At 44.6% G+C, this 14,579-nt stretch overlaps 1 protein-coding gene across 1 annotated transcript; it reads right to left on the reverse strand.

Annotated features, from left to right (window-relative positions):
- Positions 1-9,950: 9,950 nt before the first annotated feature.
- On the reverse strand, positions 9,951-12,138 carry Hsp60B (Heat shock protein 60B). Its single transcript, XM_002052786.4, has one exon. It carries the CDS (start codon positions 11,979-11,981, stop codon positions 10,077-10,079), a length of 1,905 nt encoding a protein of 634 aa, XP_002052822.1. The 5' UTR covers positions 11,982-12,138; the 3' UTR covers positions 9,951-10,076.
- Between the last annotated feature and the right edge of the window lie 2,441 nt (positions 12,139-14,579).

The raw sequence follows: 14,579 nt of genomic DNA on the forward strand, positions 1-14,579 counted from the left end.
TCGAGGCAGGCGCGATCGCAATGAACGGATCACAGGTGTCGGGCCGGCAGGTGAGCAGCGCAGCAGCGCTCCGCCTCGCTCAATCTAACTCTCGCTCTCTCTCTGTTTTCTTTGCTGCAGTGCGAGCGAGAGAGCGCATGCCGCTGCCAATCAGCATCGACCTATGAGCGCTCGAATAATGGCGGCTAACCGGCCCGCTGTCGGCGTTGTAAAGCTGTAAAGCTCTCTCTCTGCAGTCCTGCCTCTCGCTCGCTCTCGCTTTCGCTCTCACATGTGTATTCATCCGTATGTGTGTGTGCGCGAGTGTGTGTGGAGTGGCACATAATTGAATAAGCCTCGCACAAAGTGCAATAAATTTGATTAGCAAAATGGAAATTTATTTCCCCGACTTTTTGTTTGCTTTCGCATGCGTTTTCTATCGATGCATTCGCAGCTCTTCAACCATTTCCCTTTGCTCCGCTGTTGTTGCGGCTCGTAAATTAAATAATTTAGCTATCACGCATATGCTGAGAATTGTTGTTGTTCTTGTTGGATAGTGTTAAGGGCCTCGTAAATGACTTTGTTGGTTTATTGAATCCAACTGCGAGGCGACTGTCAAGGGTCTTAATTGCCTGATATGGCTAGAGAAAGGGGAAAGCGGGGCAAAATGGTGTACAGCTAAACGGGCATTAAGTATAATAATTATGTTTATAAAGGTAACTAACAAGAGAACGTAGTCCATTTGACAGAACGTGGCTTCTAAATTTAACCTAATTGTCCTGTTATAGATGATATTAATGGCTGATTCTTGGCGCAACTAACAAAACATATAAATAATATATTATAACTAAAGCCAACTTGGTTTTTGTGCCATGCTGCTGGAATATATATTTTTTTTTAATTTCCCATTTTATATGATATACATATTCATATTATATCATCTCTTTTCGTAATATTTACATTAATTTAACGCTGCTATGATTAGTTATTAGTTAGTACATATATATATATATAGGTTTGATTCGGTTTTGATCGCTTTGAGTACAATCGCCACGTTTTCTTACATGGCTTGAACTGTGTTTAAGTTAGCTCTACTTCCGTTTCCCCTTATTTAGCCTGAAGCTTTAAATTAAAAAGACTTATCTATGCTTCTGCTCTAATAAAATGCAGCATTATAACTATAATAATTTTCGAGTTGCAAGAGTTTGACCAACTTTCTAAGACATTTTCGCGCTGCTCCACAGACTTCACTTGGCAGCACTGGGTCTAAATTAAATTCAACTCACTTGATATATATGTTATATTTAAATGCCTGCCGCTGGGCTATTACATGATCCGTATGATTATTTTGTTGCTGACCATTTGTAATCATTCCATACCAGGCTAACTACTTCATTAAACCTCAACCCGGCACCAAGCACACAGCTCCATTTAGCTGCAACTGCTGCAGCCCCTGCGCCGCTCTCCCTCTCGCCCTTACTACCTTCCTCTCTGTGCGCTTCTCGGGCAGGCAATAAATAAAGTGTTAATGGCAATTGCATACAAATAGTTTGGTGTTGCCATTATATGGACATATTATAGGTATTATACCATTGTCGGGGGCCCATAACAAGAAGTAAACAATGCGACGCTGCAGTCGCTGCACTTGAAGCCAATTTCACGCTTCATTTACAGGCGAAATGCAAACAAAAGGCCGCTCGACTTGGGTTCGGGCACGGGCACTGGCACGGACACTGGCTTAGGTTCGGGTTCGGGTTCAATGTACAGCAGGTCGTCTGGGGAAGCTATCTGGTCTTTGGTCTTCGCGTCCCCCATGTGGCCGTGTCAATCAGCTCGTCGCGCAAGGTGTGCGCGCTCATTTTGGAGTAGCTGGCCAGACGCTCTAGTCCCTGGTCAGTCCATATGCTCTGTCCGAGTCCCAGCTCGACTTTGACTTCCAGTTCCAGTTTGAATTCGAGTCTGTGTCCGCGTCAGAGTCGCGCATGCGCGCACGTCCTAATGTAATTATTATCTCAACAATTGAATTTCCGGTCTCTCGGTCTTGGTCTTGGTCTCTCGTCTCTGGGTCCGAGGCTTTGGTCTCTCTACCGTTTCTTCATCGACCTGGGGACAGATGTCGCGCAAAACGTTACAAATGTGCACTTAATTGCGCAATTAAATAATTTTATTTCTGCTGCGCGTTTTCCTTGCCTTTTCCTCAGCTTTCCTCGGCGTGCGCGCGCTCACTTCCAACTGCACATTAAGTGCCAGTTGATGTTGAGAGACCGGGTCCGGGCCAAACAAATTGCAGCTATGTGCATCCATCCATCCTCTCTGCGTATGTGTGTGTGTGTGTGTGAGCCTTATCGCCTGTCCGAGGCGTTCTCTTCATTACCAGACTACGAATGCAACTGCCAGATGGAATGCTGTGAAATAGATCTCTGTGCTGAGCATATGCCATTCTATGCCATATTTCAGATGAGCATTAGATTCAATTAAATTCTGTTTAAAACTTAAAATGGCTTGGACTTAGTTTTTTTAAAGCACACAAGCCCAGCTAATGGGAATCATTGATGAGGTTGTTGCAGAGAAGGAAGACCACATAGATTTAGAATGATTCAACGTTTCTAAAATCAGTCTGCCTCGCTTTGAGTGGGGCAATAACATATTCCGTTTGAGCGGAAGAGGATTTAAGTGTAAAGAATCATTCCCATATATACCTAACGCACATTTTGATAGGGAACTTTCTCAAGCTTTATGATTATTCTTCTTATCTCTCTATATAAAACTATCCTGACTGATGCGAGTGCATTTTCCCACAACAACTTCTACAACTTCAACATATAAGGTAACCACAGTAAAAAAAATAAGTCCAACTGCGGATATGTCTGGCTTTTTTACATTTCTTTCATACTTCTCCAAAAATAGTATTTCATTTTTGTTATATCTCATCTGAATTAAGTATGAAAAACTTTCACGCCTGCAATTGCTGCTTTCTTGGGCTCTGTCGATTTCAGGGTGGGTTAATTATGCGAGCGAGCGATGCGTTTGGCATAATCTCAGTGTGGCCTACATAGGTAGCCCCGCCTGGCTGCCAACCTGCCGGTGCAGAGGCACGAAACGAAACGAAACGCAACTGTAAACGATACCAAATTATATTTAATTACGTGCGATTAGTTAGGGTTAGTGGAGTCGCGCGATCAAATGCCAGCGATAAGGCGACATCGCCTGTCATTTGGCCCATAAATAGCAGGCGGCCAAATACAACTAAATACCCGAACCCGAACCCAAACCCGAACCCAAAAACAGCAGCTAACATTAATTCAATTACAAATGGCTGCGCTTGCCACAAAATGGGGCAGGCGTGTGACATAATCGACTGACAGCTAATGATGACTGGCAAGGAGGGGGGAGTGTATATGAAGGAGTGTAACTAGAGCCCAGGTGCCCTGGCAGGGCTGTGTACAGTCCCCCCTGACTAAAGCGCCCGCCCACAATTTTTTTTTGGTAATTTGATACGACGATTTGTCTTGCTTTCATTACGACACAAATTTTGTTTATTTTCCAAGTGCATTTTCACTCAATTTTCGTGGCCACCAAAATTTGACTTAAGCGGAAGCGCGTTATTAACTGGTTTATGCAAGCCATAATCGCCAGATTCCCAGCCAACGATAAGGCAGCTGGCTGGATGGTGAGGATGAGGGTGCGGGTGTGGTTACCCACACTGTCGATTACCCAAACAATTCCAGATATGCCGACTACCTCGGCTGCCCAATAAGCAGGCAACAATTAAAACGAAAGCGCGGTAATTTCATTTGTTCGTAAATCTAATTGTGGAAAACATGAAAACACAACAACAACAACAACAACTCATGGCTACTCGCAATTGTTGTGTACAAAAAAAAATGAAAAATACTTTTGGTAATTAGTGCGTGTACCGGCTAAAAAGCCGTGGCTAGCCGGGTAGCGCTGAGCATTTTTTATTTAATTGCCTTTATTTTTTTTCCTTTTGTTTTGCAGTTTCAATTTTTTAGTTTTCATTTTGGCTTTCGTTTTTCGCCTTTTTGTTTTTGCAAATTAATGTTTTGTTTGTTTTTTTTTTTTTTTAGGTAATTTCAGTTTAATGTGCGTCAATTAAAATTATTTAGGTTCGGCTTTTTCATGTCTGTAGCTTTGAGTAAATTAAATATAATTTGTACAATGACCAGTTCGTATCGCATCTGATTAGAATATTTGAATTATCTCGCAAAAAGTGGCCTTCAATATTTTGAATGCCTCGCAGTATTTTGAACATTTCTGCAAATTTTCCATTTTCTCTTGAGTAAAGCACTCGGTTGGGGGTGGAGAAAGGGAAGGGAATTCTGGTAAGTTTCTAAAGCAGCCTCTGGTATTCCACAAGAAGTGCCGAGTCTATCAGATAAGCCAGACTTGCTTTTTCAAAATCTAATCTTCGCTTTCTCAGCATGGAATGCTTGGTTTTTGTTTTTTAAATTCTTGACTAAATGTCCTAATTCCCCAAAGTGAATTAAAACGCCTAGCTTATGCTTAAATGTAGAGATTTTCGCTTTTGTATAAAAGTTAGCCGACTGCTTTTAACTCCTAGTTAAGTATTTCTTTATTATTCATTAGAACAGAGTATAACATATAAAAAATCGTGTTACCTCAGGCAAAAGTTCTTCAAGCCAAATGCTCAGATATCTTTTGGTAATGGACATGGCTTTGGAACCTGCAGATGCATAGCGTCCACTGCTTAGTGGCTGCCAAAAGGTTGCCCATTCACAAGCAGCTGTTTGGATCAGGTCCCAGATGTGTGTGTGTGTGGCACACAATCTTCGCTTATCCCTTTGGCGCGTCGCGACCCTCGTTTCTCTCTCGTTCTGTGTCTCGCTCGCTTCTCCTGCTATCAACGCATCGAATTCGTTTGTTATATAATTGATTAATTAGAGGTCGGCCTGTACAGGCGCTTTGTGTGCCTTCTGGGCTATCGTTAGAATTATAATTGGTCTGCGGCATGTGTTATCCTAAGTAATATACCAATTTGCTGTCTGTCTGTCTGTCTGTTTGTCTGTCGGCAATTTGTTTATTTCTTTCCCCTACCAAATTGATTTTATTGACTTGTAAATGCTGCTGAGTGCACCGCCGATACCCCTTGACCGGGGCCCAGTTGCTTCCGTTCATATTGATATCCCTATCGACGACCATGTCGAAGTCCGTGTCCCGTGTCCAATGGCTACTGATGTCACCGCTGGCTAAATTTACGACCACATCAGCTGGCACAGGGCCTATGCCGGATGGCTGGCATATTCTTAAATACTAGCATATTACTTTGCATACCCTAACTAAGGGCATTTTTTAATGTGAGTTATTTTACTCCTGCTTCAACTCTGAAAATTAGTTGAGTGGTTCAAGGTCTCGAAATCTGTAAGTCATATGTGTAATACTTTATATCAAGTCTGGAAAACCAGCTGTAAACAAAATTACACCATTTTTATTTGGATTCAATTCAGTTAAAATTTCAACTGAAACATTTCCATTATATTATTTTATTTTATTATAATTTCTAATATCGTTAGAAGTTCCAGCAGTTAAATTTAAGAATGGGACCTAGAACTATTTAGGCTTATAAGTAAAAATCTGGAATTATTTGAATTTTGAACAGTTTTTCATTAAGACAATAATTAAATAGGACGCTAGTTCAAATCCTCATTCAAAGACGAAGGCAATTTTAAAGGGAAAATCTAATCTGGCTTTAGGCTATATCGAATTATAAAAATAGCTATGTCTTCCACCTGACTTGGCCATATATTAAAGGGTAGTCAGTCCGCGATCCAATGCAAAGTTAGCCGTCCTTTCTAGTCGCATATTAATTTATTGATTTCACGCCGCCATTGCGAAATGCTTGCGAGTATTTCCAATGGGTCGAAGACCGCCTCCGGCTTGGACGACCGTTCGGCGCCGTGGCAGCATTAAGAGCTGAGCTCACTATTAATTACATTTTGTAATTAGTTGCAAATTTTTATAGCTGGCCGCATGTGGCAAGTCGATGCGAGCTACCTCTGGCTGCAAGCTTGAAAGTCATAAGTACCTAAAGATGACTGCGAACCGCATTAAGATTGATAACGAGCTAATGAATGTAAATTTTATACTCAAACGTGTCTGTCTGTCAGTCAGTCAGCAAGCCTGGGAGTCCATCATTATAAGTATAACTTGTTGCTGGAGCTTTTCAAAAGGTTTCCCAGAGGCTCGCAAATTGAATTTCGCACTAAGCTCGGCTTCCGTTTTCCACTTGCCCGCTACTCGCGCACGGTAGTCCACGTCAACAGCTACAGTAAAGATGTGATAAAAACGAACTACATGCGAGCATCAAATTGCACATGTGTACGGCAGATCTGAGTTGGCCAACTATAACGAGCCAGCACGTGAGCTTTTCCAGCTGCCCTGTTAGAAATTGACGAGCCAGCGAGTGTGCGAAGCGGCTAGTTAAGCGAAGACAGGCAGACTTCACTAACAAGTAGACGAAAGAGAATGGACTAGCTAGTGGCCTATTTGACAAATTGGAAAAACTAACGAGCTATAAGGTAACGAATTGACAAACAAACGAGTCTCTAAACTAACGAGTGGAGAAACTGGCGATCTAGCTAGTAGTTGAACTAACGAGTGGCGAGTTAGTAAAGTAGCGAGTAGAAGATTTGGCGAGTTGGCAAACTAGCGAGAAGCCTTGTTAGAGATTATCTGCCATAGTGGAAATGATTTCCTGGGAGTAAGTACCTAAGCGATCTTCACTGTAGTTGGTAAACTGTGTGGCCGGGAAGCAGGCGAAACAGAAGGAGTTTGGGGAGGAGCAAAGGCAATGCAATTATGAGATGCACAAGCTACTTGGTAACAGCATATTGATAATTAAAGAGATGGGCCGAGGGCTCATCAAAGCTCTTCCCGTTGGCGAGGCGACGTTGACAAATGAGTTCATCAGCAGCTCCTTTGGTCAAGCGGTAGTTTGAGCGCGAGAGAGGGAGAGTGTTAGAGAGGAACGCTGAATTAATTTTAAAGTGAAAAGCGATTTATTTTCGCCATTTGCGCCGTGAGGTCGTTTAATAAACAATTTAATAGCGCGCATAAATTTCAGACATCATATAATAAACCCATTTGTCTTGGGAGGGGAAGCAACTGTTAAGCCTAAAGACCTTATGCACATGCCAAGACAACGGCTCGAGGTTATTAAATTATGTGGCTCAAGCGTAAAAATAAACCGTAGCAAATGTAGGACGAGCCCAAGAGAGAGAGAGAGAGAGAGAGAGAGAGATAGAGAGGGAGAGAGAGACGGAGAGAGGGGACCTGTTTAACGAGCCCTAATGGAACCCCAAGAGTTCGAACTCATAGCTAAAACAAGCGCTCGCACTTTCTCCCCGAAAAAATTAGACGCGAGTCGGCTTCAATTAATCAGAGATATTCGAATAAATCAAGTGCCATAAAAGTGACACAGCGTGAGATACTCAAGAGGAGCTGGAGATGGCACCACACCAGGCTGTTGGCCAGGCACAAAAGATGAATATTTAATTAGGAACAAATTAAGAATGCAAATAATGTGGAACTACCGTGGAGAGGGCGTTGCTCGATTGAACTACGACTCGGCCGGCAACTGAGTCGATTATTAATCGATAGACCTTATATAATTAGTGGGCATACAACAAAGCACAGTTCCAATCATCTGCCGGCGGGACGTCCCAGCTAATTGCTGGGGAATCCGAAAACTTGAATTTTTCTATAAAAGTTCTGCTTTTTGAGCTGATGAGCGCGTGCTGCCCCCAGACAGCTATCAAATTTGCCACAGTCCCAAGATTACATTACAGTTTGTTGTCTTTGGATTCTTATCGGAACTTTTGTGAACTCGAAATTCCCTTCATATGTTGCCGCTTTGATACCTACAATTTTGGGTCCACAAATTGGTAACGATGTCAACGGAACTGATCGTTTATTTATTTATTTCTAGCGTTAAACAAGTAACCCATTGAATATAATTGAATATGATTGACGTGCATTTAGTCGCCGATTTTTATAGATTTTTCCATAGATAAGCCGCAAAAAAAAAAAAAAGTCCAACTCAAGTTGTCACGACTACGGCCTACGATGCGAAGCAATGCTTTCTTTTTGGGCTTGATTCGGGAACCTGGGCTGTCACCTTAATGCCCCTTATTAATTTAAATTTGAATGAAATAATTTAGATTATGGGCCTTGCCCGGATCGACATAAGGCAGTTATCTTCCATCTTCTTTGAGCTAACGATTTGCACCAGGTTTCAGGTTCAACCTTGGCTTGCAGCTCAGTCTGAAGCTGCTGTCAAAGCATGACAATCATGAGATTTTTGTGATTTTAATTGGTCTAAACTTGGCCATAATTTCATTAGATCATTAGCTCCTACGACTTTGGCATTCTACAGTTTGCCTTTATGGAGCTGACGTTTAGCGGGAAGCGGCCGTAAGTGCGCGAGCTTCCTGGGAAGCAAACATCGAACAACTTAATTAAGACCAGGGCATTGGCAGAAGCAAATCAAACAGGAAAGGGGGCGACTTTGTGATTGGAATCGCAGGCATCAAGCAATTTGTATGCGGCCATCAGACAGCAACAAGTCATTTCACACTTTGATCACGCTGCACGCTGATCAACTGCAGCTGCAACAGCAGCAGCAGGACCTATGGCCACATATCCATAAAAGGATGCCACAAACACAAGTCTGGAATGTGCCTGGCTGCCTGCCCCATGCCCCATGCATATATTAAGCAACCAGTCGCAACAGTCGAAGAGTCGCCCGCGCAACGTTCGAATCGAGCAGTTGGCGAACTGTTTCGGAGTCGGAGTCGGAGTCGTAGGCACCTTCACAGTAATTAACTTGTTTCAATAATTACGCATGCGCATTTGCACATGTTCCAATGCCCAGCTCCATGGCCAGTTCCAATGCAGCATTCGGCGCTGCCTGTTGCCAGCTCTTAACAAGATTTTTGCATTGCGTGCGCATTCAAAAGTGAACAACAGAGTCCGTTTCTCCAAATGCCCTATCAAAGGCTAATTTCGTTTTCCCACTGACTTTGACTGCAACAGCGAAATACATATTATAATTATTCGTGTAGGGCTATATTCACAGTCGATCTTAGAATCCGGGGTGATCCCAGGGTTTTCTAGCTTCATGGAATATGGATTTAGCAAGGTTAACTTCTGCTTAGCAAATATTTACTGTGTCTGTGGCATCGAATGCCACAAGTAAGCTATCATATTTCCAGGAATATGATTCTAGAAGGAATTCGCAATGATAGCAATCGTTTTATTAATTCAAATTTACGATGTAGACATTTGTCAGCGTATCCAATATACCCTGAAGACCTTTTTAAGAATCGGCCAAGATATTGCAGCTAGCTATTCGACATCTTCTGATGTCGAATAGAACCCTTGATTATATACCTTCGATCAATTGTATTTTTTTGATAAATTTATTAGATACCTTTTACACACAATTCGTTCATAGAGAGATTTCTAAAAGGATGCTAGAGGACAATTAATATCACGATTAATTTTTAAGGTAAAATGTTTAAGGATGAAGAAAAGAATGCTAGAGCACAACTAATCTTACGATTAATTCACGATTGTTTAAAAACCGATTTTAGCTAGTCTGAACAAGAATTTCAATTTCATTGGGGCTAGGCATATTTCCCATAGTTTATGTCATCTGCAGAGCATATAGAGTTCGTTGCCATCAATTTTATATGGGTTTCTCCTGTTTTTTGGTGGAAATTTATGCAGCAGACGCCGCTTATTAAGCAGCCCATGTCCCGGCTCCATCAGCTGTCCACATGTCCGTGTCCGTTGTCCATTGAGGTGGCAGCGGCACTTAATTATTGATAGCATTACAAGCGCAGGTTCACTGGGTCACAGCTTGTTGCACGTCCACGGCGCGCCAGCCCATGTCCCTTTTTTTTTTACCCGGTTGAGATCTCCATTTGGCGCACTGTAAAGAATTTTCCTTTATTCGGGCAGCAAATCAACAGGAATTTGGTACACAACCACAAAAGAAAAGACACAAACACACAAAATATATTAGGGATACGGTAGAGAGAGAAAGGGGGGACGTCCTATAACTGACTGCTGTCGATATCGTGCACAGTGACATCTTCCATGCCGGCTATGCTCTGGACTGCTTGGTTCATCTCCTCGGCCTTGCTCATGCCGCCCATGCCCATGCCCATGCCGCCCATACCCATGTCACCCATTCCGCCCATGCCGCCCATGCCGCCCAGCGCGGACAGAGCCTCCATGCCGCCCATGCCGCCTAGATCCAAACCGCCCAGCGCTTCCTCCAGCCCGCCACCGTCGCCTGCCAGAGCACCCAAAGGATCCTGATTACGCACCTCTGTGATGACCACCTCGGTTGTGCTCAAGAGCGATGCCACGCCCGCCGCATCCTGTATGGCGGTGCGCACCACCTTGGTGGGATCAATGATGCCCTTTTCGAAGAGATTCCCATATTCGCCCTTCATGGCATCGTAGCCAAAGTCACCCTCGCCGTTGAGCACTCGGGCCACCACCGTGGCCGCATCGACGCCAGCATTTGCGGCAATGGTCATGCAGGGTATGCGCATGGCCGAGCAGACAATGTTGATGCCATTCTTGAGATCCATGTTGTCCGGCTCCAGTCGCTGCAGGCTCGGTATGCAGCGCAACAGAGCAGTGCCGCCGCCGGGCACAATGCCCTCCTCGATGGCCGCTCGTGTGGCGTTGAGAGCATCGTTGACACGATCCCGCTTCTCGCCGACCTCCACCTCACTTGTGCCGCCAATGTGGATGACAGCGACGCCATTGGTGAGCACCGAGATGCGTGCGCGCAGGCGTTCCTTTTGCTCGGGCTTGGTAGCCGGATCGCGCAGTTCATCCTCCAGCTCCTGGATGCGACGCTTCAGCAGCTCCGGCTTGCCCTGACTCTGCAGCAGCATGGTCGAGTCCTTGCTGACCACAAGCTCGCCCACTTGGCCAAAGTCCTCGATCTTGGCTTCCTCAATCTTGGCATAGTTGATATCATCCCCAAACACCGTTGCGCCCGTCGCGGCGGCAATGTCCCCCAGCATCTCCTTGCGGTACTCGCCATAGGCGGGCGCCTTCACGGCGCACACCTGCAGGCCTACCTTGAGCCGGTTGAGCACCAGAGCGTTGAGCGCCTCGCCATCAATGTCCTCGGCAATGATGAGCAGCGGGCGACGCTGGCGCAGCGATTGCTCCAATCCGCGCACAATTTGCTTAAGGGATTTAATCTTCTTGAGGGTGATCAGGACGTAGGCATTGGCATACTCTACCTTGGCGCCTTTGGGCGTGTTCACAAAGAACGGCGAGATGTAGCCCTTGTCGAACTGTAGGCCTTGGAGCACCTCCATCTCATCCTTGAGCCGTTTGCCCTCCTTGACGGTGATGGTGCCCGTCCGGCCCACCCGATCTGTTGCGTCCGCGATCAGGCGTCCGATCTCGGCATCGCCATTCGCCGATATTGTGGCGACCTGTTCGATCTCCTCGCGTGTCTCCACAGCACGCGACATTGCCTTCAGCTTCCGTTTGACATGGTCGACGGCCAGCATGATGCCGCGTCGTATCTCGACGGGATTGGCGCCCCGCGTAATATGCTGAAAGCCCTCCTTGGCAATGCAGCGCGCCAGCACCGTGGCCGTTGTGGTGCCATCTCCGGCCGCCTGATTCGTATTGTCCGCCACATCCTGCACCAGGCGAGCGCCCAGCTGCATGTGCTGATCCTTTAGCGAAATGGCGCGCGCCACCGAGACGCCATCCTTCGTAATCTTTGGCGACGTCCAGGGTCGCTCCAGTATCACGCTGCGTCCCTTGGGGCCCATCGTTACGGCCACCGCATCCGTCAGCATATCAACGCCCCGCAACATTCTCGCCCGAGCCTCTGCACCGAACGCCACATCCTTCGAGTAGGCACGGGCGAATGCCCGGCTGGAGCGCACCGCCTCACGCACGTACGAACGGAACATATTTCAGTTGGTTTCTATGTGTTTTTGTTTTTTGTTTTTGTTTTTGTGAATTGTTTCAATATATTTGTGAACGAGCAAAATAGATATATATATATGTGTGTATATATATTTATTTTTGAACTTATGCTAGCACCGACTCTCTCTCCTTGAACACGATAACTGAGAATGCGTGCGTGCCCGTCTCCATATGGAACATCGGGTACGTGCCAGGCTAAGCCTACTTGCAACTTGGAAAACTCGAAATATTTGAGAAATTCGAAAAGAGAAAAGAAACTTACGCACTTTTCCAATTAATTTCATTTCCGTTTCGTAGCTGGTGCCCAGGAACACATGTTCCAATCTTCAAAAGGTAGCGAAAACATAGAATCAATAATTAAGAAATGTCAAACATAAAACGAGAGGCCCGCCCCGCCATACGATAAGGCCGGGCAGCTGTGGGTTGGCCGGGGGAGGGCCAAGGTTGTGCGGGTGTTGTGTTATTTCCTATCGCTAACCTTTTTCTAGTTTTTTTTCTATTTTTTTTTTTGTTTTTGTGGAGCTCGCGTGACAAATCATAATTGATTGTTCGCTTAATTGAATTGGAGGCTGATAAGTGCCACTCTCCCGCTTCCCTCCCTCCCACTGAAAAGAGATGGGGAGAGAGCGGGAGCCAGACATGACTCACGTGATCCCATAACTAACTACAAATGGCTGACACAAGTTCGAACACGCTAATAAATTGTTAATGGTTTTATCACAGCTTTGGAGTTTACGATATCACCTAATTCCTACAGTCAACAACGATCGTCATAAACCGACCAAAAGAACCGAAAAGAACCACACACAAACAAAAAAAAAAAACGTATACCATCTACCGAAACATATGCTAGGAACCCAGAGATAAGCGGCGTTTGCCCCCGGCAGACGCTCAGTGCATTAGTCACACATAATGTGCTGACTGGGGAATGGGGCTGGCACTGGGTTTTTCAGCGGTTAGCCAAAAACATCTGCAAGTACAGTGATCGCTGCAAAATTAATGCCAGTATATCGTTCACAAAAATTTTAATTTTTGTTTGATTTTTTTACAAATTTAGTTGATTAATTCTATACTATCTACATTATAGTGTGCTCAGATTCTGATTATGTTCTGATCGTGGTAATTGTATCTGTTAAATTAAGCATATGTATTAATTTTCAAGAAGCAGGCTTCATTGGAGGCTTAGTTTGCATAGGAAGGATATATTAGTATATGTATACGGAAGGGGCTCGTCGTCCTGCCTAAGAATATATAGACTTTATGGTATCAGTGACATTTCTATCTGTCACGGCTCGTGATAAACTGACAGATTCAAGAAATTTAAGAATACATTTAAGATGATTGTAGATCGATTTGTATATAATTTTTTGTAATATTTAATGTTTGAATTTATTATAACAATTTTTCAAAAATGATAGAAAAGTCCAAATATTCAGTGGTTGCACTTTGCGAGCGCGCACTGTAACTGTTTGGGCTCCTGCATAAGGATCGGCTGTCAGCGACAGAATCAACTCATCAACGTTGACAGCGACTGCGGCAGCGGCCTTAATGGGGACTGGGCACTTGTGGCTGGCTACCTTAATAGTTAGCTGGCGATGGCCAGTGCAATTGACGCGTGATTGGCATGCAGGCCTGTCATCCATCCGTCGAACCGTTTCCACATGCAGCATCCATGCCAAAAATAGGCATTTTCCGCAACTGAACGAAACGAAACGAGTTGCCAACTCGCGTTTTCTGTCGAAGAAGAGTTCTCAGTTTTGTTAAGGTGTCAGCTACTTGGTATGGATCGTATGCCATGGCAGGGTATACTGTATGCCATGGCATGGCATGATATGGTCCGGCAGCGTACGGCACTCAATTTAGCAAATGCATATTTTAAATTAATACTATTAACAGTTTGACGCAAAGACTTGCCAACTGCAATTCCTAATTGGCTGCCAGTTGATTTAGTTGATTGCATTGGTTTTCCATTTCCACCGTCGGCTTTTCCAAGTCGCATCTCTCTCAGAGTGAGAGCCCAATCGTATCTTGGCATCTCATCTAATATCGAATTTCGTATTTGTTTAGAAGCAAATTGCAGTGGCAACACCTGCCGCTCTCTCACCTGCAGCCCTATCAACTTGCGCTCGCTTCCTCTCTCTCTCTCTCTCGCTCGGTCTCTCGCTCTGAAGCGCCGCCCACTTTGCGCCGCGCTGTTAGCCAATCAGCGCGACGCTTGCTCAGCGCAGCGAAGAGAGTCGTGTGAGTGTGTGTGTGAGAGTGTGTGTGTGTTTGAGCTGTGGTGTTGGTTTGGTGTTGTGTCGTCGACAGGTAATTTACATGAAATCAAAATGAAACGTAAATTTAATGAAGGCAGAAGGCTTACGGCATATGCGACTTACAAATGCACTATATGAGGTAAAATTTGAGGGGAGATAGAAAAAGAGAGACACAGAGAGAGAGAGGGAGAGGGAGAAATAGAGCGAGAGCAAGAGTGGAATTATAGTATTACGAGTACCTTGTATTCATCAGAACATTCCCAACACAATTTAGTTTTTTTTGTATTCACAAAAATTTATTTCACCATACAAATTAACATGTAA

This window comes from Drosophila virilis, chromosome 4 (assembly GCF_030788295.1).
Source record: "Drosophila virilis strain 15010-1051.87 chromosome 4, Dvir_AGI_RSII-ME, whole genome shotgun sequence".
In the NCBI taxonomy this organism is placed as follows: domain Eukaryota; kingdom Metazoa; phylum Arthropoda; class Insecta; order Diptera; family Drosophilidae; genus Drosophila; species Drosophila virilis.